Below are 23,803 nucleotides of genomic sequence, written 5' to 3' on the forward strand. Positions count from 1 at the left end.
TTCCTCCTCCCTGGCCGTGGCCCATCGCATCATTTCCTGTTTGCAATGCCTTCTGGGAAGGGGGGGCAACTTCCTCTGACACTGCCGTTGCTATGGAAACCTGACCTGAAACCTATTACACTGCTTGTGCTGCACTGAGCATGTGCGAGATCTGCAAGGATGAGATCCAGGAAGAAATACAGTCTGGCTTCAGATGCCCACACTTAAGATGGCCACAGCCTGCTGTAAGTTTATAAAATAACAAACTACTGCTATAAACTAACAAAACAGACCTTAGTTTACAGACTAACTTTACTAGAATACATTAAGCTTGTGTATAATAAGGGTATTTTTATTTAAAAAGTATAATTTTGGCCGGAACACCACTTTAAAGACTAACTTTTATGTATAGTTCCTCCCTGTTGGTATAACAAATACTCACCCTCCTCATGCCTCATCACTACTCTCTGCGCCCTCCTCTGCAGTCCTGTGCCAATCTTCCTCCAGGGTGAATGATGCCCGGCATCACTTCCTGTTAGCCCAGGGCACCAAAGACCTGACTCCTTGAGGTGAGCCATCAAGCTCCCCTAGGCTTGCAGAATGGTGCATAGAACAGCACCACATCATTATGTGAGGGACATTCTCTGCAGTATTCACAAGTCATAACCTGCCCACTGCAGATAATCATTTGCATCACTTGACCAGACTAAAGTCATCAGCTAAAAATATATATGTATAAAGAAGACAATAAAAAATACTAGAGGGGACTCCATGGAGGAGTGAAGACATTGGAGGGGGGCCAGAGAGCTGGAATTGGGCTTTATTTGGGTTTTACTGCAACAGAAAGCATTGCATTGTCAGTTAAAACAGGATGTAATGAGCTGAATGGATTTTTGGCTGATCATCAGGTATCTTTCTGTACTGGAAGCATTTTTAAGGGATAAAACAGCAGAATTTGCATGTATTGCAAAGATGTACTGCATATATTATCATTTGTTTTTTTTGCTCATGCATACACATTAAACCCTGTAGCTTCACTTACAAACTCACATATTATAGTATGCATACTTTCACATTTTGATAGTTTGATTTACCAGTCTAAAGGATCGTAGAACAGTGAATCCTCCTGTTGTTGAAAGCCCAAGTTCCATTAAACTAAGACTAACAATAATCCCATCAAAGATATTCCAGCCTTCCTGGAAATAATAGTACGGATGCAGTGCAATGAGCTTAAAAACCATTTCAGCTGTAAAAATTCCTGTAAAAACCTAGAAATACAAGAAAAACAGTCATGTTTATTGCTAAGTAAATCTAATATAGTTAGATAGATTCCTATATACATATTTTTCTTTATAGTACATTTCTACTTTTACTATACGTACAGAACACCCTGAGAGCCAAAAATACCCAGACACTATTGTGAAAAGTTCGACCAGAGCAATAACTCTCCAGTATGGACATTAATGTTTATTCTGATAATGCATGGTGTTCTTTAAAATAAAAAGGAAATGTCTTTTTACGGTCACTTTGCATTTTTGCCTACTAAAGTATTGATTAACCAAAGGCATCTATAGGCTGTTCACTTTGCAAAGGAATTTTCCCTTAGCTTTAAAAATTAGGTAAACATTTACTTTGCAAAGAATACCCAATCACATGCAAAGAAAAAAAAACAGTATTTTTTTGCTTACATGTAATTGGATGATGGAGATCAGCTTCACTAAGACCCCTTTCACACTGGAGCGGTTTTCAGGCGGTATTGCGCTAAAAATACCGCCTGAAAACCGCCCCTAAACAGCCTCCGCTGTTTGTTCAGTGTGAAAGCCCGAGTGCTTTCACACTGAAGCGGTGCGCAGGCAGGGCGGTGAAAAAAGTCCTGCAAACCGCTTTTTTGGAGCGGGGAAGGAGCGGTGTATTCACCGCTCCTTCCCCGCTCCTGCCCATTGAAATCAATGGGACAGCGCGGCTATACCGCGGCAATACCGCGGCTATAGCCGCGCTGTACGAGGGATTTTAACCCTTTTTCGGCCGCCAGCGGGGGTAAAACCGCACCGCTAGCGGCCGAATACCGCTGCAAGAACGACGGTACAGCAGCGCTAAAAATAGCGCTGTTGTACCGCCGACGCCCCCACCGCCCCAGTGTGAAAGGGGCCTAAGCATTCACTTAGTAAAATTCACTAAGTAAAATGAACTTAATTTTGCAAAGTGAACAAGTCTATTTGCCTTTAAAAAAAAACTGTCCCTTAGTAAGCAAAAATCTAAAGTGACCCCCAAATAGACATTTCATTCAATTTAAAGAGTACCATGGAATATCAGATTAAAAATTAATGCCTGTACTGATTACTGTGAAGTTGATTGAGGTATATGCCTTCATTGTACCACAACAAACTTAAGAATTAATCACTAAACATGAATATATAAATGTACTGTACCAACCACCGTTCTGTAATAAATTGCAAAACTGCAAAGCGCTAAATCATGTGGGGACATCCAGCTGCTATGTAGCCTTATGACAAGATACAATCAATACACAAATCTTGCTGGAACATGTAAACCTTTGACTAATTATACTGTAACACGAGAACTATTAGTACCAGTATTGCTCCAAAGGTGCTCTATAGGTAATCATCTAATTAAGGCAAAAAGTTCCAATCTACATTGGATCTGAGATGAATCAAACCCCCTACAATCAATGATGTCCCAATATTTATGGACCTGACTATATATATATATATATATATATATATATATCTATAGACACACATACACACACACACAGTATATACAAAATATTGTTTCCTGGAAATTTTATAGATACTTTTATAGGAACTCCTATCCTCATATTGATTATGATTAGTGGTTCCAAAGTGAGTTGTAAAAGTAGTGGTGGGGTGGTAAACTAGCATTCGTAATGGAGATATCACATGACTGTTGAACCTCCTTTTTATCGGCTCGCCGTACGTCTTGTACGTCACTACATTCGTAATTGTTGGCCAACATTTGTGTGACCGTGTGTATGCAAGACAAGTTGGAGCCAACAACCTTCAAACAAAATTCCACGGTTTTGTTGTCCGATCATGTGTACGGGGCATTATAGTCATTGTACAACAGTGCACAGACTTGGAAAATGGAGCAGCCCAAGGAGCCAATCAGCTGACCTGCAGTGCAAAGAACATGTTGACAGGAGGAAGGAACAGATTGACAGAGAGATGATCTCATCAGTCTGCTTGTTTTCCTTTCACTGTCTAGTAACAGACTGGTAAAAGGACCTTTAGGTCTTTCTGAACTGCAGCTGGGATAACTCAGGTCTCCTTCCCTGCCAGACAAGGCTTAGCTGTGCAATTCTCAGAACTGGATCAACAGAAATAAAAATGCTTTAGCAGGTAAAACAGTGCACATATACAGTATGTACCTCTATTTATCTGTGTATTTAGCTTGATGCCTGAAGATCAGCTTTTTGAGATCTTTTGGTACAATAAATGCATATTTTATACATATCTATTGGTAGCAGATTCCTCCTTTACTTGTTGCATATATTGGGGTAGTTTTAAAATATGACACTTTTAAAGGGCAGCTACACCTAGGGCTCATTCACACCATATGTGCATGAAAACTGATGGGAACTGATGGGAAACAACACAGATTTCACTTGCAGAGACATCAGTTTTACATCAGGTGTCATGCGCATTTCGGTGAGTTTTTTTATGCATGCTGACATCAGTTTTCATATGTGCCCTGTTCACATCAATGTTGATGTCATGTCAGCTTTTGTCCAATGCAAAAAACTGCATACACGTTGCAGATTTCCACGCAGAAAAAATCTGTACACGATACCAGTGTTTTGGCGTGAACAGGACACATAGAATTGTTTGTTTTTGTGCCCTTGCAGAACGCATGCAGAAAAACTGATGTCTCTGCACCATGGTGTGAATGAGGCCTAAATGTGTACTGTATTTTTAGTTATTTGTAGGCATTGCATAATTGAATTTCCCACCAACATCTTATATCTCCTAAGACTGCAATGAAGAGATTTACCTAGAGTTATTTATGCAGCCGATTTTCCACCTATTTAAGCCATTGAGGAACCTTTAGGGAACATAAGAGCATCATCTGCTTTTGTAAGGCCTGTGGCAGTTAGAAAGAATGGAATGGGAAATCATGGCAGAAGACAACCAGACTGCTACTCAACCTACTAGTGGCCATGCAAAGCTGAAATGTGACTCTTGAGTGATGCCTGCTTTTAAAATGCTGAGATAAGTATAAAGGTATCGCATTAAAGTATTCTGTAGTGAAATAATATCCTGTATCTTAAGAAATATTTAACAAGATTTTGAACCCACCAGATTTCCAACGAAAAGCACATTAATGAAGTCCTTGGTCATGTTGGCATGCTCCATAGCCATAAATATGGTGTTCAGCACAATGCAGATGGTAATAGCGAGGTCTACAAATGGATCCATCACAATCAACGTTACTATGTCTTTAATTTTCAGCCACAGGCCGCAGCAGTCCCAAATTAAAAAGCACCTAGCAAATTTGTACCAGCAAGGATTACATTTCTGTTGTCTCGATTCTTCCAGTTCTGGAAGAGAAGTAAAAAAACAAAAAAAACAAAAAACTAATTATATGTTTGCTGAATTTTTTTTTCTTATACTGCAATAACAACTTACCCTATATTACCAAAATAATGGGACACCTGCCTTTACACGCACATGAACTTTAATGGCATCCCTGTCTTAGTCCGTAGGGTTCAATATTGAATTGGCCCACCCTTTGCAGCTATAACAGCTTCAACTCTTCTGGGAAGGCTGTCCACAAGGTTTAGGATTGTGTCTATGGGAATGTTTAACCATTTTGGCACGCAGTCTCTGCTCTAAATCATCCCAAAGGTTCTGTTGGGTTGAGATCAGGACTCTGTGCAGGCTAGTCAAGTTCCTCCACCCCAAACTTGCTCATGTCTTTATGGACCTTGCTTTGTGCACTGGTCCAAATCATTTGGTGGAGGGGGGGTTATGGTGTGGGGTTGTTTTTCAGGGGTTGGGCTTGGCCCCTTAGTTTCAGTGCAGAGAACTCTTAAGGCATCAGGATACCAAGACATTTTGGACAGTTTCATGCTCCCAACTTTGTGGAAACAGTTTGAGGATGGCCCCTTCCTGTTCCAACATGACTGCGCACCAGTGCACAAAGCAAGATCCATAAAGACATGGATGAGTGAGTTTGGGGTGGAGGACTTTGATTGGGCCATTCTAACACATCAATATGCTTTGATCTAAAGTTCTAAACCATACCATTGTAGCTCTGGTTGTATGTTTAGGGTTGTTGTCCTGCTGGAAGGTGAACCATTTTTGAACAATTTGAAAACCATTTATCATTTTCCTTCTACTTCACAATTATGTGCCACTTTGTGTTGGTTTATAACATAAAATCCCAATAAAATACATTAACATTTTTGGTTGTAACATGACAAAATGTGGAAAATTTCAAGGGGTATGAATACTTTTCAAGGTACTGTAAGGGCTCATTTACACTTGCTTTGGCTTTAACGCACACTAAAGCTCCCACTGATGTGTTTTTGATGCTTTGGTGGTGCTTCAATGAAGCTTTGGTGGTGCTTCAGTGATGCTCTTTTGAAGCTTTGTTGAAGCGTGGCAGATGCTCCGTGTGTTGATATCTCACACCTGCAATTTCTCAAAAACAAAGCCTCTCAAAAGCTGCAGGTGCTTCAACCGAGCTTTGTCATAGACTTCTACTGAGGCTTTGAAGACATTTTGAAGCACCACTAAAGCTACATGGGGTATAGTTTTTTAAGCGAAGCTGAAGCAAAGCAAAGCAAACGATAGGTGTAAACAGGACTGTAAGCTGTCTGTAGCCGTTTTGATGCAAGTGTAAACTAGCACTAATAGTTATGTAATTTTACATACTGATTTTTACATTATGCCTGTAGTCGCACTTTTTTTTTCCTTAAGTGTGTTTTACTGCATTTTATGAACTTAGTAAACATAACAAGTTAGTCACAGGACATTGACATTTCCAAGAAAATACATGCAGAATTTATTCAGCTGAAGCACATACCGATCTATAACCTTGTTAGTGTAGTTGTAAAGAGGAGATTTGTAAGCTGTTGAATCTCTAGGTATTGTTGGCACAGAATGAGATTTGTGTTAGCTGGTGCAGACTATTAGACAATTCAACAAGTATGACATTGTACTGAAAAAGGTCTCTAAAGTAGGGAAACAAGCCCTGTAACCGTGAACCGTCTTTCTGCACTGTTGAAATGGAAATTGTATTTGTGGTTTTGATAATAAAAGCCATCTATTCTGTTTGAGGGCTGTTGTCAATAATTTTGAAATCTGCAAGGATGGTCAAGATGGTTGCTTACAACCTGGATGAGAAGAGCTAGGAATGATATAGTTTGATAACCTGCCATGTGTTCATCTGTGGTAGACAGATTCACCCAATCCCCCCAGAGTTTCTCAGACTTGGTCAGCCACTCTATAAGGCTCTATTCAGACGAATGCATTTTTTGATGCATTTTGCAGAAATGCAGGGAATTTTTTTAACATGGGTTCCTATGGAACATGTTCACATGAATGCATTTTTGTGCCTCTGCATTTTTGGGAAGGGTCGGGGACTTTTTTCCCGCAAAATGCAGCGTTTTGCATGCAATGGACTTCAATGGACCCGCATCCAAAACGCAAGTACCGTGTATTTTACCGCGATTTTGAGGCGATTTTGCCACGATTTGCGTTTTATTTTATTCTTTTTTTTACACTGTATAAAGCTGGTTGCTAAGGAGGGAGCCGTGAAGCTGGCCGCCACGTCCTTAACAACCGAAGAGTCATCAGCTGTCAGTGGGCTTCCCTGCTGAATGTAAGAAAAAAGAATTGCCGGCTAACAAAAAAATTGTAAAAAAAAAAAAAACAGCGTGGCCCCCCCCCCCCATGTCCATACCAGGCCCTTGGGTCTAGTATGGATTCGGAGGGAACCCCCCACCTCAAAATTTTTAAACAAAATGACGTGGGGGTCCCCTCCAAAATCCATACCAGACCCTTATCCCAGCATGCAGCCCAGCAGGCCAGGAAAGGGAGGGGACAAGCGAGCGCCCCTCCCTGAACCATACCAAGCCGCATGCCCTCAGCATGGGGGGATGGATGCTTTGGGGCAGGGGGGGCTCAGTGCCCCCCCACCCCAAAGCACCTTGCCCCCTTGTTGATGGGGACAAGGGCCTCTTTCCAACAACCCTTGCCCTGTGGTTGTCGGGGTCTGCGGGTGGGGGGCTTATCGGAATCTGGAATGAGTATGGAGTACATCTGTGAATGAGTATGGAGTACATGAAGAAGAACACCGGACAAAGAAGCGGGGAAGAAGATAGTTTTTGACAAGTCTTTTATTAAAAATGTCTACTGTATTTTTTACACTACTTTTTTTTTTTCGGTGAATGGGTAGGGGTACAATGTACCCCATACTCATTCACATGGGGGGGATTCCAGATTATGATATGCCCCCTGCCCGCAGACCCCGACAACCACCGGGCAAGGGTTGTCAGGAAGACCCCTGCCCCAAAGCACCCATCCCCCCATGTTGAGGGCATGCAGCCTGGTATGGTTCAAGAGGGGGGGGCGCTCGCTCGTCCCCTCCCTTTCCTGGCCTGCTGGGCTGCATGCTCGGATAATGGTCTGGTATGGATTTTGGGGGGACCCCCACGCCATTTTTTTAAAATATTGGCGTTGGGTGATCCCCTCCGAATCCATACTAGACCCAAGGGCCTGGTATGGACCTGGGGGGGAGCCCACGCTGCTTTTTTCACAATTTTTTTTTTAGCCGGCAATTGCTTTTTTTTACATTCAGCAGGGAAGCCCACTGACAGCTGATGACTCATCAGTTGTTAAGGACGCGGCGGCCGGCTTCCTGGCCCCCTCCTTAGCAACCAGCTATATACAGTGTAAAAAAAAAAAAAAAAAAACGCAAATCGCGGTAAAAATGCTTGTCCAAAAACAAGCACCACAAAAAGCACTGCAGAAATGCTCAAAAGCAACATGCATAGATGTGAATCGAGCCTAACTTCATAAGTTAACTTGTGAAATAGCAATGTTCTTTAGTTGCATTTTAAAGCTGCATTCACACCTGAGCGCCGTGTTTTTTAGCTTTTTTTAGGACATTTTTTCAAGCGTTTGTATGCACATTTTTGAGTGTTTGTGTACAGCAGTTTTAAAGTGTTTTTTGAGCTTTGCCATTTTTTTATTTAGCCAATAGAGAAAAATATCATCTGTTTCATCATTTGTTGCTATGTTTTTCAGCTTTTTCATCTGCTTTCATTAATTATTAATTTATTATTACTACTTTATTAATTGTTTTACTTTTTTTGTAGGGGCTTAAAGATTAGGGGTAAATGTATTTATTATTATTTATTTATTTATTTATTTTCATTGACAATAATCAATGAAATTGTGATTTCTTCCCAAACTGGTTGAAAAGCAAATAATCCCTGGTGTTGGGTAAATATCAAACAACTCTTAAAAGTGTATCTCATACGATAGCAACTGAAAATCAAATCAAATGGTCCCTAGTGCTACCTTACTGATAGTTTCAGATTTTTGTTTATATTGTGGTTTTTGCGCATTAGTCCCCATACATTCAACTATTTTTACCCACTTTTATACACTGAAATTCTATTTTCTTATATTTGCGACAATTTCTACAGAATTCTAGTGATAAATGAATCTGAATGCCAGAGACTTTTATTTATTTTGCACCTGGATATCACATCCAACATTAACCACTTCAGCCCGAGAAGATTTTACCCCCTTCCTGACCAGAGCACTTTTTGCGATTCGGCACTGCGTCGCTTTAACTGACAATTGCGCGGTCGTGTGACGTTGCACCCAAACAAAATTGACGTACTTTTTTTCCCACAAATAGAGCCTTCTTTTGGTGGTATTTGATCACCTCTGCGGTTTTTATTTTTTGCACTATAAACAAAAAAAGAGCGTCAATTTTGAAAAAAACGCATTATTTTTTACTATAATAAATATCCCCCAAAAATATATAAAAAAACGATTTTTTTCCTCAGTTTAGGCCAATATGTATTCTTCTACATATTTTTGGTAAAAAAAAAAAAAAAAATCGCAATAAGCTTATATATATTGGTTTGCGCAAAAGTTATAGCGTCTACAAAATAGGGGATAGTTTTATGGCATTTTTTTAAATTTTTTTATTTCATTAGTAATGGTGGCGATCTGCGATTTTTATTGGGACTGCGACATTATGGCGGACACATCGGACACTTTTGACACCATTGTTATTTATACAGCAATCAGTGCTATAAAAATGCACTGATTACTGTGTAAATGACACTGGCGGGGAAGGGCTTAACCACTGGGGGGCGATGAAGGGGTTAAGTGTGTCCTAGGGTATGAACTTAATACCACGTACACACGACCGGTTTTGCCGTCGGAATAAACCCTGAAGGTTTTTCCGATGGAGTTCCAACAGAATTCCGCTCAAGCTGTCTTGCCTACACACAGTCACACCAAAGTCCGACCGTCCAAAACGTGGTGACGTACAACACGTACGACGAGACTAGAAAACGGAAGTTCAATAGCCAGTAGCCAACAGCTTCCGTCTCGTACTTGCTTCAAAGCATGCGTCGATGAAAAGCTCCCATCGGACTCTTTCTGTTGGAAATTCCGCTTGTGTGTATGCGGCATGACTCGGGGGGGATGGGCTTCAAGTTACATGACAGCGATCACCGCTACCAATCACAGGGAGCGGTGATCTCTGTCATGACACAAGCCAGCACGGGGAAATGCCTTGTTTACATGCATTGTTGACAGGCACTTCCCCGTTCTGAGGCTCCGTGACATGATCGCCGGGAGACATCGAGTCCGCCGGTCCCAAGGGCACGGTCACGCTGTACGCAGCGGCGCGCGCGTGCCTGCTATGCCCGGCTCTTTAAGGGGACGTACAGGTACGCCCATTTGCCCACCGCTGCCATTGTGCCGACGTATATCGGCGTGCAGCAGTCGGCAAGTGGTTAATAAACGCAGACAGATTAATAAAGCTGAACTCCAGGCAGATGTAAAAAAAAAAAAGAATGCAGCTATCTGGGGAGAGTCTGTGAATTTGAGGTGGTATTATATTGCAATACTCTTTACAGCAGAGCTCAAACAGGAAAGAAAGGAGGAGCAAAAATGGGATCTAATTATGAATAGTGCATGTAAATGTGCTGACAAGGGACATACTTATTGGAGAGAGCAAAATGAGTAAAGGGTTGACCTCATCAGTTTGTGCCTGGACTGCCTATCAGCAGGTTGAGCAGAAGACATCACTGTATCCCTGAAATGTAAATAACAGGCTGTCAGACCAGCTGCTGGCAAGGCCTGTGCTTGTAATCGCTCTGGAAGAAATAACGTTATCAAGCCCTGCTGAAGGAGGCATCTTTGGACCCCCAAAATGTTTTGGCTACTCTTTGCATTCTCCCCCTAAAGTTTTTTGGAATAAAGTTGTATCCGGAACTCTTAGCAGCGGCGCAGAGCTTCAATTTCAATTTTTGTTACATTACTCTACAAGTCAATGGGATTGTTGTGATGCTCCTGGGTATAGAATCTGCCCAGGAACCAGATTATTTGCATCATCATCAGTACTTTGAAGTGGCAGTAAAGTCATTTTTTTGATCTTGTACCTATTAGGTAAGTCTTGAATAAGGCTTACCTGTAGGTACAGTGAATATCTCCTACACTTGCGGTGATTGGGAGATATTCACATTGGATGCAGCCGGTGATGTCAATGGTGCATGCGCTCTGAAGGTCCGTCATACCGTACCGAGCTCCGTGCTGTAGCTGAGGGCTCCCGCTGACACTGAAATCATTGTGCTCTCGGTAGGGTGCCCACGTGTCCCGGATTGCCCGGGACAATCCCGCAATTAGCAGGTCTGTCCTGGGTCCCGGGCACCTTCATTCCACATTTCACACTGTATTGTCCCGGAATGAGATTGACAGAGCGAGCAAACCCCGCCATAGCGCCGGCACTCGCTCCGCCTCCAGCTCCACCTGACACTCTGGCCATTGGTTGCTATAGCCGCCTGGTGGCTAGTAACCAGTGACCTCACAGCCGCGACTCACTCTGCCCATCATGCAAAGCGGAGGAGAAGTTAACTTTTTCCTCCTCCGCGCCGAACGCTCTCAACGTGACCTAGCCTCAGGTTGACGCACAGCTGTCACGGCCGACCACAGTTAACCCCACAGTAAGCAAACATTAATCCAGGCAGTACAGAACTGTAAGCCCTGCCTACATGCTGAAAGGAAGAGAGTGATCAGAGCCAATTGCTTATCAGTGCATGTCTGTTCCTTTATTGTCCAATCGGCAGTCTGTGAGCAGAGAGATGACTCCACTGTATTCCTTAACTGGAACAGAGAAGGCGGTGTCACCCACATGGCTGTATTATTTTACAGAGGTGTATGAAGGTAAGGGGACAGAATTTCAAATCCTTTCATAGGTAAGGCAGTAACTGTATGTGTATTTCAGCTGTGTGTGTAGCTGTTTGCTGGAGTTTAGTTTAAAGGCATTGTCCACCTTTGTCCACCCTGAGACTCTCTAGCACAAGTGGGAGAGGGGGTCAGTAGTTGGGGGGGTCTGCACTGAGGGAGGGGGGTCAGTACTGTGGGGGGTCTGTACATAGTAGGGGGGTCCATACTGAGGGAGGGGGGTCTGTACTTAGTGGGGGGGGTCCATACTGAGGGAGGGGGGTCTGTACTTAGTGGGGGGGGCTGTACTGAGGGAGGGGGGTCTGTACTTAGTGGGGGGGCTGTACTGAGGGAGGGGGGTCTATTCTTATTCGGGGGGGTCTAAAATGATGGAGGAGGGGGTCTGTATTTAGTGGGGGGGTCTATACTGAGGGAGGGGTCTATACTTCGTGAAGGGGGGTCCGTACTGAGGGAGGAGGATCTATACTTAGTGGAGAGGGGGGTCTGTACTAAGGGAGGGGGGGGTCTATTATTACAATTACAATGTAATAATAGAAATACATTTTAAGCATGGTGTTGGGATGATATAAGTGATGATATAAGCAGGAAGTTGGTGTTGGGATGATATAAGTGCTAAAACCAGCCATTCACCCGACAAATCACTCGCCGCCGAAATCCTGTCAACCCCTAGACTACATTAAACACAACAAATTGTCCCTGAATGGCAGTTTGGAAACGTGGTCACCCTAGCTCCCGGCCACTCATACAGCAGGAGCCCCCGAACCCAGGAGGAAGAAGGGGGGAAGATGGAAGCCCTGTCAGCGATGACAGCGCACCTCTAGAGGGCTTCGGTCTTAGGTAAGTGTTTCATAGGTGCTAGTTTGCAATGCATACTGGCATATTGTACTATTGCCTTGCAAGGGATTTTTTTTTTTCTTTTAGAAAGCCGCAGTTTACTACCGCTTTAGGACAGCAATATCAATAGGATATCTTAGTGTCCAGTGCTGGACAGAGTTGTGCAAAGTATGAGGTATCAACAGAACACCATTTTTTAACAAACCAAATCACAGGACATTTATTCATCATCAAAGTTTTGGAGCCACTTGGGGACCCTTCTTTAGGCTGCAATGTCCATATGATGCCAAAATGGTGAGAGAATGGGGGGAGAAATATCCTGCTGTTAGTTTTGCTAAAAATAAAAAAATAAAAATGATATGCTGGTAATACTTCGTTCCTTGGACTAGGCTTTTGACGGCACCGTCAGTCATTTCAAGCACCCTGGATCTTTTTAGGTCTAAAAGGCTGGAAGGAACGTTCAGCTTTAATCTGTGTATATGTAAATAGTTAATTTCAATGTCTTACCTTCCATTGTATTTGTTAAAATTGTAGCAATACTGAGAGCCCTTTGTCTGGCAGATGGGTCTTCCAGCAAGTCCATGGAAATTTTGTATGAACTTGGTCTTCTTCTGTTTACATCAGTCTCTGTGGTGGTGCCCTGGAAGTCAGAATGTAGCCTGTTATTCTACTGTCAATATATACACTATATTACCAAATGTATTGGGATGCCTGCCTTTACACGCACATGAACTTTGATGGCATCCCATCCCAGTCTTATTCTGTGGGGTTCAATATTGAATTGGATGACCCTTTGCAGCTATAACAGCTTCAACTCTTCTGGGGAGGCTGTCCACAATGTTTAGGAGTGTCTATGGGAATGTTTGACCATTCTTCCAGAAGTGCATTTTGTGAGGTCAGGCACTGATGTTGGATGACAGTCATCCTGATGTTGGATGACTGGCTCACAGTCTGTGCTCTAATTCATCACAAAGGTGTTCTATTGGGTTGAGGTCAGGACTCTGTGCAGGCCAGTCAAGTTCCTCCACACCAAACTCACTCATCCATGTCTTTATGGACCTTGCTTTGTGCACTAGTGGGCAGTCATGTTGGTACAGGAAGGGGCCATCCCCAAACTGTTCCCACAAAGTTGGGAGCATTTAATTGTCCAAAATGTCTTGGTATGCTGACACCTTCACTGGAACTAAGGGGCCAAGCCCAACCCCTAAAAAACAACCCCACACCATAATCCCCCCTCCACCAAATGATTTGGACCAGTGCACAAAGCAAGGTGTCCTGACCTCAACCCGATAGAACACCTTAGAGCGGAGACTGTGAGCCAGGCCTTCTCATCCACATTAGTGCCTGACCTCACAAATGCACTTCTGGAAGAATGGTCAAACATTCCCATAGACACACTCCTAAACCTTGTGGACAGCCTTCCCAGAAGAGTTGAAGCTGTTATAGCTGCAAAGGTTGGGCCAACTCCATATTGAGACCTACGGATGAAGACTGGGATGCCATTAAAGTTCACGTGTGTGTAAAGGCAGGCGTCCCAATACTTTGCTGTCCCCTCAAAATAACTCAACACACAGCCATTAGTGTCTAAACTGCTGGCAACAAAAGTGAGTTCACCTCTAAGTGAAAATGTCCAAGTTGGGCCCAATTAGCCATTTTCCCTCCCCAGTGTCATGTGACTCATTAGTGTTACAAGGTCTCAGGTGTGAATGGGGAGCAGGTGTGTTAAATGTTGTGTTATTGCTCTCACTCTCTCATACTGGTCACTGCAAGTTTAACATGGCGCCTCATGGCAAAGAACTCTCTAAGAGCCCTTTCACACCGGGCCGCCCATAGCGTCGGCGGTAAAACGCCGCTATTTTTAGCGGCGTTTTACCGTCGGATTAGCGGCACATATCGCTTTTACCCCCCACTAGCGGCCAAGAAAGGGTTAAAACCGCCCGCAATGCGCCGCAATAGCGGCGTTTTGCCGGCGGTATCCCAGCGCTGCCCCATTGATTTCAAGGATTTGAAGGAGTGGTAAACACACCGCTCCTCCACCGCTCCAAAGAAGCTGCTGGCAGGACTTTTCCTGATGTCCTGCCAGCACAGCGCTCCGGTGTGAAAGCCCTCAGGCTTTCACACTGCAGACAATGCTGCAGCTGTTTGAGGGCGGATTGCAGGCGCTATTTTTAACGCTATAGCACCTGCAAAACGCCCTCGGTGTGAAAGGGGTCTAAGGATCTGAAAAAAAAGAATTGTTGCTCTACATAAAGATGGCCTAGGCTATAAAGGAGACTGCCAGCACCCGGAAACTGAGCTGCAGTACGGTGGCCAAGACCATACATCAGTTTAACAGGACAGGTTCCACTCAGAACAGGCCTCGCAATGGTTGACCAAAGAAGTTGAGTGCACGTGCTCAGCGTCATATCCAGAGGTTGTCTTTGGGAAATAGGCATATGAGTGCTGCCAGCATTGCTGTAGAGGTTGAAGGGGTGGGGGGTCAGCCTGTCAGTGCTCAGACCATACGCCGCACACTGCATCAAATTGGTCTGCATGGCTGTCATCCCAGAAGGAAGCCTCTTCTAAAGAACAGTTTGCTGAAGACAAGCAGACTAAGGACATGGATTACTGGAACCAAGTCCTGTGGTCTGAAGAGACCAAGATAAACTTATTTGGTTCATAATATAGCGCCATTCCAGAACCGCCGCTTTCACGCGCCCGCAGGGGTGTGCAGCGCAGCAATCGTGGCCGCCCTGTGTTCCTAGTACATGGCGCGATTCCAATCTCGGTAAAGAGCCAATGACGCGGCTCTTTACCCATGTTGTCGGCTGTGTCCAATCACAGCCGGTCACATGTAAACAAGGAAGTGCCCTTTATCAGCCCTCCTCGGCTGACAGAGTGTGTGGCGAAGAGAGCCAATCAGCAGAATATCCTCGCAGGGGAGACCTGTACAGGTAATCAGGGCATTGATCATCAGTTCCCAAATTACAGTACAGCCCCAGCAGTGCCCATCAGTGACACCAATCAGTGCCCATCAATGACACCAATCAGTGCCCATCAGTGACACCAATAAGTGCCCATTAGTGATGCCAGTCAGTGCTGCCTTTCAGTGCCTGCTCATAAGTGCCACCCAGTTCTGCCCATCAGTGCCGCATATCCATGCTGCCTAACATTGACCACCAGTGCTGCCCATCGTGTCACCTATGAGTGCCACCTATCAGTGCCGCCTATGAGTGGCACCTATCAGTGCCTCCTCATCAGTGCCACCTAATCAGTGCCCTTTAGTGTCACCTCATTAGTGCTGCCTCATCAGTGCACATAAAATGAAGGGGAAAAATTACTTATTTACAAAATTTACTGACAGAAACTAAGAAAAAATTTTTTTTTTTCAAAATTTTCGGTCTTTTTTTTTTAAGCAAAAACTAAAAAACCCAGCAGTGATTAAATACCACCAAAAGAAATCTCTATTTGTGTGAAAAATTTCTATTGGGTGCCGTGTTGCATGACTGCGCAATTGTCATTCAAATTGTGACAGCGCTGAAAGCTGAAAATTGGCCTAGGAAGGAAGGGGGTAAAAGTACCCAGTAGGCAAGTGGTTAAGGATTGGTAAGCTGCAATATACTGTATACATTTTTTGTTTTCAGAGTTAAACCATTTAAAAAAAGATCTTAGACTAAAGTATCAGTCCATAAACCTTCCAATTAGTTGCAAAAAGCAGACTGAGCAATCCAGAGAAGTGCAGCTTCAGGTCATACAACATGGACCTAGAGAACCAATGGGTCCTGCTTGTGACAAATGATAGATGTGTTTATGCTGCCTTTATTGCGCCAGCCCCAGCCTTGCCTGCCTAATGCCCAAGTCTATAATAAATAAGGAAATGTACATCAACATTATGGTCAGGCCTTTTGTTCTCTGCAATAGTGATACTGTACTCCTTGTCCTCTATGCACCCCTGGCAGCTGCCCCCGCTGCCCTCCCCTTGTTAGACCCAATTCTATGGGATATTATTGCAGCTCTTATTCAAATATTCACATCAGTCATGCTTTACTGCGGTGATCTCCCACACAATATCGCCTTAGTACATCCACCGGAACTCCAATCTTGAAAGATCTTCACTATTGTAAACCTGCCACAATTACCGGTACATCACTCATAATTGCACTACGATTAAGTGGGCGGGTAATTTGGCGAAGGGGATTGTAAAAGCACCTCTGAATGTCACTTCACTCCCTGAACTGTACATTCCCCAGTGGTTCTGCTGAAATGACAACATGCCCACGCACACAACCTTAAAATAAGTCACTTATGGGTAGTTTGACGTCCGTGTCACCTGTAAATTCATAACGTGCGCTGTATGATTATTCCAAAACATTAGAAAAATCGAGTGACTTGCAAAACAGAGTGATACAATATGTGGCTATTATATGAAGAAACCTTAGACTGGGAACAACACATACATTCCATTCCATTGTCAGTTCATGCTGTGTATACATTATATATGTCAAAACATTGTGTTTGATAGCTGTAAATAACTGTAAGCATTTCCTCGGGGAACAGATTTCGTGTGAGTTGGTATCTTTCTACACTAATTAGTTAACTTGATTTAGAAATATAGACTTTATATAAAATCTATATTGTTTTAAGGTATATCTAAGGCCCCTTTCACACTGGGGCGGGAGGTGCATCTGCGGTAAAGCGCCGCTATTTTTAGCAGCGCTTTACCGTCGTTTTAGCGGCAGTATTCGGCCGCTAGCGGGGCGATTTCACCCCCTGCTAGCAGCCGAGAAAGGGACAAAAACCACCACAAAGCGCCTCTGTAGAGGCGCTTTGCCGGCGGTATAGCCGTGCTGCCCATTGATTTCAATTGCCAGGAGCGGTGAAGGAGTGGTATATACACCGCTCCTTCACCGCTCCAAAGATGCTGCTAGAAGGAGTTTTTTTCACGTCCTGCTAGCGCACCGTTCCAGTGTGAAAGCCCTCGGGGCTTTCACATTGAAGACAAAGCAGCGGCTCTTTCAGGGCGCTTTGCAGGCGCTATTTTTAGCGCTGTAGCGCCTGCAAAGCGCTCCAGTGTGAAAGGGGTCTAAACCCCAAAACAAAGATGTTATCATTTGCAGCTTGCCAGCCTTTGGATGTGATGGCAACATTTGTTATCTTAAAGCGGAGTTCCACCCAAAAGTGGAAAAGCTCCCCCCCCCCCCTCCGGTGCCACAGTTGGCACCTTTCAGGAGAGAGGATGGAACGGGTACCTGTTTTTGACACTTCCGGGAGACTGCGTCCCTCAGAAGTTTGGCCCCCCTCCTCCTTGCTCCAACGCCAGGCCAGTTAAAAAGCGCAGCGTGCTTCGCGCATGCGCAGTAGGGAACCAGCTGCGTAGCTGAAAGGCTTCACTGTCGGTTTCTCTTACCACGAATGGTGGCGGAGGCACCCGAGAACCGATCCGAAAATCGACTGGGTGCTGACATCGCGGGAACCCTGGACAGGTAAGTGTCCTAATATCAAAAGTCAGCAGCTACAATATTTGTAGAAAAACAAGAAGAGGGGAGCCTCTGAGTGTATAAGTAAAACACTTTAATGCCCCATACACACGAGCGGATTTTGCGTCGGAAAAAACTTGGATGGTTTTTCCAACGGAATTCCGCTCAAGCTTGGCTTGCATACATACGGTCACACAAAAGTTCTCTGAACTTTCGACCGTCAAGAACGCGGTGACGTACAACACTACAATGCACAGAGAAAATGAAGTTCAATGCTTCTGAGCATGCGTCGAATTGTTTCTGAGCATGTGTAGGAACTTTGCGCGTCGGAATTTGTACAGACGATCGGAATTTCCGATCGGAACTTTTTCCAACCGAAAGATAGAGAACCTGCTCTCAATCTTTTGCTGCCGGGAATTCCGCCAGCAAAAGTCCGATGGAGCATACACACGGTCGGAATTTCCGACCAAAAGCTCACATCTGACTTTTGCTGGGGGAATTTCCGATCGTGTGTACGGGGCATAATAGTGAATACAATATCAACTCTCATGGGAGAAGGTAAAGTTGAGCACATCTGTGGGCTGAATAACGTCCAGGAGCAGGATGAGTGACCAGGCCATGGTAATTCCGCATCTCGCTGGTAGTATGGAAGATATGGCAAACCACATCCGATTTCCTGAAAGGATGGGGGCAGTGAACTGTCAGAGCCTTATTTCTCAACACTGCTTCTACTGAAGTTCTCGCTTGTAACCGCTTGAGGTGGAAGGCGGCCATGCGGTGTGTAATCCAAAAGGAGGCTTGGAGTGCACGGGGCAGTGTGGCACAGGGCAATGACGTCACAAAAATGTGACACGTTTCTAAGCCTGCGCGCTGCATGTGTTGTGGCAGCCGCACTCGTTTTTCAAACTTAAGGGATGGGATGAGTGGACAGTCTGATATAGTGGAGCAGGGGGAGGGGTCAAATTAAATGCATTTGGCGATCGCTAAAAAGTGAATGTGCATCAATTTAAACCATAAGCATCGTAATGATAACGTACACAGGAAAGGGAGAAAGAATCATACATAATAAAAAGTGTCTGAAATAAATAGATGAAACGAGCAGACGATGGGAGTATAAGAAACGATAGCAGTAGGCAGTTGCACAATGCAAACTACATCTATAATTATGCATGTGCAATAAAAATATATACATGCAATGAAAATATATATAGGTTCGCAACATGGATAATGGGATTATTTGATAGTCTCAAAAAAGTATGTCCGATCGTGTGTACAGGGCATAACTGTGGGGGGAGGGGCTATGTGTGACATGACACTGATCACTGCTCCTGATTATAGGGAGCTGTGATCAGTGTCCTGTCACTATGCAGAATGGGGAGATGCTTGTTTACATCAGCATTTCCCCGTTCTTCCTCTCCGTGAGATGATCGCTGGTATCCCCACGAACATCGAATCCGCGGGACCTGCAGTTGGACTCACCGAACTTGCAGTGGGCGTGCGCACCCGCTATCTGGACCTCCCGAGATCACGTGCAGCTACGTGATTTCGCACAGCAGAGCCAACCTGCTGCAGTATAACTGCGGCGGCCCCCTTTTACATGGGCGCCTCCGATGACAGGTCCATCTCCACTCACTGTGCAGAGCAGACATGCTTATAGTCCCGCTCTCCTCTGTGGGGCAATCAGATGAAAAGGACCGTCTGTCCATTTCCCTCCGATGCCATCCGATCCGAACTGCCAGACGGATGGAAAATAGGACCACATTTCATCTGGATTTACGAGCAGGATTGGATTGGATAGCAGCGGATGTCAGCGATCAGACTTCAAGGTCCGATCAGGTCTGCCTGAAAAACTGACAGGACAGTCCGTGAGAAAGGGGCCTTAGGCTTTTGTTTCCTTAACCACTGGACCCTCAGAAGATTTACCCCTCTTCATGACCAAACCATTTTTAGCGATACGCCACTGCAATACTTTAACTGACAATTGTGCAGTCATGCAACACTGTACCCCAAAAGAAAAAAAAATTCCCCACAAATAGAGCTTTCTTTTGGTGGCATTTGATTACCTCTGCATTTTTTTATTTTTTGCATAATATAAGCAAAAAAAGACCATCAATTTAAAAAAAACACACAAAAAAAACCCAATAGTTTTTACTTTCTGCTATAAAACATAACCAATAAAAAAATGTAAAATAATCAAATTTCTTCATAAATTTAGGTCAATATGTATTCTGCGAAATATTTTTGGTAACAAAAATCCCAATAAGTGTATATTGATTGGTTTGCACAAAGGTTATAGCATCTACAAGCTATGGGATATACAGTATACTGGAATTTTTATTTTATTTAAATTTTTTTATAGTAATGGTGGCGATCAGCGGGACTGAGATATTGCGGTGGATATTCTGACACTAGGGGTTTTTTTTACTAAAGCTAGAGAGGGAAAATTTTGTCACAATTCTGCAGAGAAACCAATCAGCTTCCAGGTTTTATTGCTAAAGCTTAAAATGATTGTAAAGTCTCGTTAAAACAACAAACATGTTATACTTTCCTCCTATGTGCAGTTGGTTTTCCACAGGGCAGCCTGGATCATCCTCTTCTCGGGTCCTGCTGCTCCTAGCCCCTCCCTTCTATAGAGTGCCCCCACAGCAAGCAGCTTGCTATGGGGGCACCCGAGCCGAGCTGCAGCTCCGTGTGTCCATTCAAACACAGAGCTGTCATTAGCCCCCACCCCCTCTCTCTCCTGATTGGCTAACTGACTTTGATTGACAACCATGGGAGCCAATGGCACTGCTGCTGTGTCTCAGCCAATCAAGAGGGAGAGTCAGGGACGGCCGAGGGACCCTGCATCCACGCTAAGGAGATTCATCCTCTATATTGTTTCTGGTGATCACTGTTAAAATCCAAAATACTTTAGTTGTCACTAGAAGAGTAATGAGGATCTGTTCTGGTGGGAACTGTCTCATATGGGATTCAGGCTGGGTTCACACTATCTTCGCATGCGGCTCACAGCAGGGGTCCAGTGCATCCCCGTTCGCTGTTTCAGGTCTGATTTCAGCCTGAATTTTTGGCTGAATTTGGACCTGAAACGGACCAAAAGACGCACAGGGCTCCTTTGCAAATTCGCACCGGAGCCGCAGCGGAGATATGTGCTCCATAGAGAACCGGTCAAAATTTCCTGCTAATGTGTGTCCATTCAGACAAAGAGCCGTGGTTCGGCCCCACCACTCTCTCTCCTGATTGGCTAACTGACTTTGATTGACAACCGCGGGAGCCAATAGCACTGCTGCTGTGTCTCAGCCAATCAAGAGGGAGAGTCAGGGACGGCCGAGGGACTCGTGGACATCGCTGGACAGATGGGGCTCAGGTAAGTATTAGGGGGCTGAGGGGGCTGCTGCACACAGAAGGCGATTTATCTTATTGCATAGAATGCATTAAGATAAAGAACATTCTGACTTTACAACTTAATAAAATAAGCTGAGGTTAGATGCTGATTAGTTTCTCTGCAGATTTGTGACTAATTTTGCCCTATCTAGCTTCAGTAAATAAACCCCATACTGACACTTTTTGGGAGCCAGTGACACTAATATAGTGATCAGTGCTAAAAATATGCACTGTCACTGTCCTAATGATGGATGGATGACTGGATGGGAAATGGTTAAACAGCTAGGGCGATCAAAAGGTTAAATGTGTGCCTAGCCAGTGTTTATGTGTAGTGCTTTTACTAAGGGAAGCAATGGGAAAGAAAAGCCATCGTTTTCCCACTGATAGGCAGAGTTCTGACCTGTGAGTCTTCTAGAGCATTGGCGGGTGCCGGCGGTCATCTATTGGCCTGCACCCTCTGATCGGCATCTGCTGTGTATAATCACACAGCAGGGTCGCTGGTGGGGCCTACAAATGCCCCCTACACGGAAGTGCTGGATCACGTACCTACTACGTGATCCAGCCCAGAAGAGTCACCTTGCTGACGTACATCTATGTTATAAGGTTAGCAAGCGGTTAAAGCCCGTAAAATGAAAAATGTTCCCTTGTGGCGGGGCTGCCCTGGCACTGCTAGGGTTAAATGCTTGTTTAGGTCTAGAGTACGGGAAAAAAGCCTTTTTTTTTTTTTTTTTACCCGATCCTCCACAAACTCCTGCAGCCAGTATTATCCTCTACTGCCTTATGCTCTGGCAGTAGATTGTCCCTATGGACCCTGCATTTTACTTGATGGCGTCAGGAGACCTATGACTGCCAGCATAGACAAGCAGAGGCTGCGGGGACCAATCTAGCAGAGTAAAGTGAGCCTGCGGGAGTGGATTATCTGGCAAGTAAAGCCGTGTACACACGGGTGGACTTTTCAGCATCAAACGTCCGACGGTCTTTCCGACGGACTTTCGACAGAGTTATGACGGACTTTTGGACAACCAGACTTGCCCACACACGAACGGATTAAAGTCAGTTCGAAAGTCCATTGGTTTGAACGTGATGACGTACGAAGGGACTAGAATAAGGAAGTTGACAGCCAGTAGCCAATAGCTGCCCTTGCGTCCTTTTTTGTCTGTCGGACTAGCATACAGACGAACGGATTTTTCGACCGGACTCGAGTCCGTCGGAAAGATTTGAAACATGTTCCAAATCTAAAGTCCGTCTGATTTTCGACAGAAAAAGTCAGCTGAAGGTCCGATGAAGCCCACACACAGTCGGATAGTCCGACGGATTCGTTCCATTGGACCAGTGCGGTTGAAAAGTCCGCCCGTGTGTACACGGCATAAGATTGCATTTTCCAGTGCACTATACCTAAAAGAGCAATTAACCTTGCAGTGTATGGGGAAGATTTGTGTTTTCCCTGCGGTTCAGCTTTATTTTCATCTGGTGATCCTGCCAGTAACACACTTCCTTAGGTGACAATGTTTACTCACTGCACTGAAAAATAAAACTGGCTATTAACCTCTTGCCGACTGCATAATGCAAATATGCAGTGGCAAGGAAAGTGGAAAGTGGACTTTAAAAGTGCAGCCAAAAACACAGATAGAAAAATCAGTATAAGGGACATACCTTACAGTTAGTATGACGTGTCCCTTGTGCTGATTCTTCTTTTTTTCAGAGAAATTTTCCTCCGTCCTATCACAATGGTTACATAGAGAAGCCACGCCACCTCCCGGGTATTAAAGCCCACTCGAAGGGCTGTTGGGAGATGGCATTTCTGAACACTTTGTGGTTATTGTTTTTAGCATTCTTATTTGTGTTATTATTGTTGATCTAGGGAATATCTGATTGTCCCAGGCCCCTATCACACTGACGGACGACTCGGGTCCGCCTCTCAGTTTTTCAGGCAAACCTGATCGGATTATACATTGTTCTCTATGGAGCAGCAGAAGTCAGCGGACACCCGCCTGCATCCGATCCAATCCGGTCCTCTAAAAACAGATGGATGGGGATCGTTCCCCATTCGTCCGGCAGATCGGATCGGGTGACAGTGGAATAGAAACGGACTGGCGGCCTGTTTCTATAAGACCGCTGCATAGAAAACAGCGGTGCTGTGTCTGTGTCTGCTCTGCATGGTGGAGCGGACACGGACCTGTTATCCGATTGCTCAGCGGGGATCAGCGGACAGATCCTTCACTAAGCAGGCAGATCCGTCTAATGAAGTCCGCCGTGTCTGCAAGGGACCTTAGATTACATTTGCTCGGGTGTTTTGCTACATTGCGAATGCCAGTGACAGGAATCTATTGATTCCTGCTGCTGTGTTTGACAGCTGTGAGTGGCTAGCTGTGACCACAGAGCTTGTACACTTCAATGACAGGTTGTCGGCGGCCCCAGGTATTCGCATCAGTGGTCATAGGGTTTTATTTTTTTTATCTATTGATTTTTTTCTATTGGCTGAACTAGATAGACTTGTGTCTTTTTCAATCTGACAAACTACTGTATGTATCTATGAAGGATCAGCAATGTCACTCTAGGGCAGTAATGCCCCGTACACACGGTCGGACTTTGTTCGGACATTCCGACAACAAAATCCTAGGATTTTTTCCGACAGATGTTGGCTCAAACTTGTCTTGCATACACACGGTCACA

General features: G+C 44.5%; 1 protein-coding gene across 4 annotated transcripts in view; it reads right to left on the reverse strand.

Annotated features, from left to right (window-relative positions):
* Positions 1-23,803, reverse strand: part of LOC141147039 (sodium channel protein type 2 subunit alpha-like) — a 265,941-nt gene that overhangs the window by 96,077 nt on the left and 146,061 nt on the right. For all 4 annotated transcript variants that reach the window (XM_073634017.1, XM_073634014.1, XM_073634015.1 and 1 more), the window contains 3 exons: positions 12,801-12,933; positions 4,317-4,558; positions 1,074-1,247 (listed from right to left, as the gene is read on the reverse strand). In XM_073634017.1, coding sequence (XP_073490118.1) covers positions 1,074-1,247; positions 4,317-4,558; positions 12,801-12,933 — 549 coding nt within the window. The remainder of the gene's footprint in view (positions 1-1,073; positions 1,248-4,316; positions 4,559-12,800; positions 12,934-23,803) is intronic.

Source organism: Aquarana catesbeiana, linkage group LG06 (assembly GCF_042186555.1).
Source record: "Aquarana catesbeiana isolate 2022-GZ linkage group LG06, ASM4218655v1, whole genome shotgun sequence".
Lineage (NCBI taxonomy): Eukaryota > Metazoa > Chordata > Amphibia > Anura > Ranidae > Aquarana > Aquarana catesbeiana.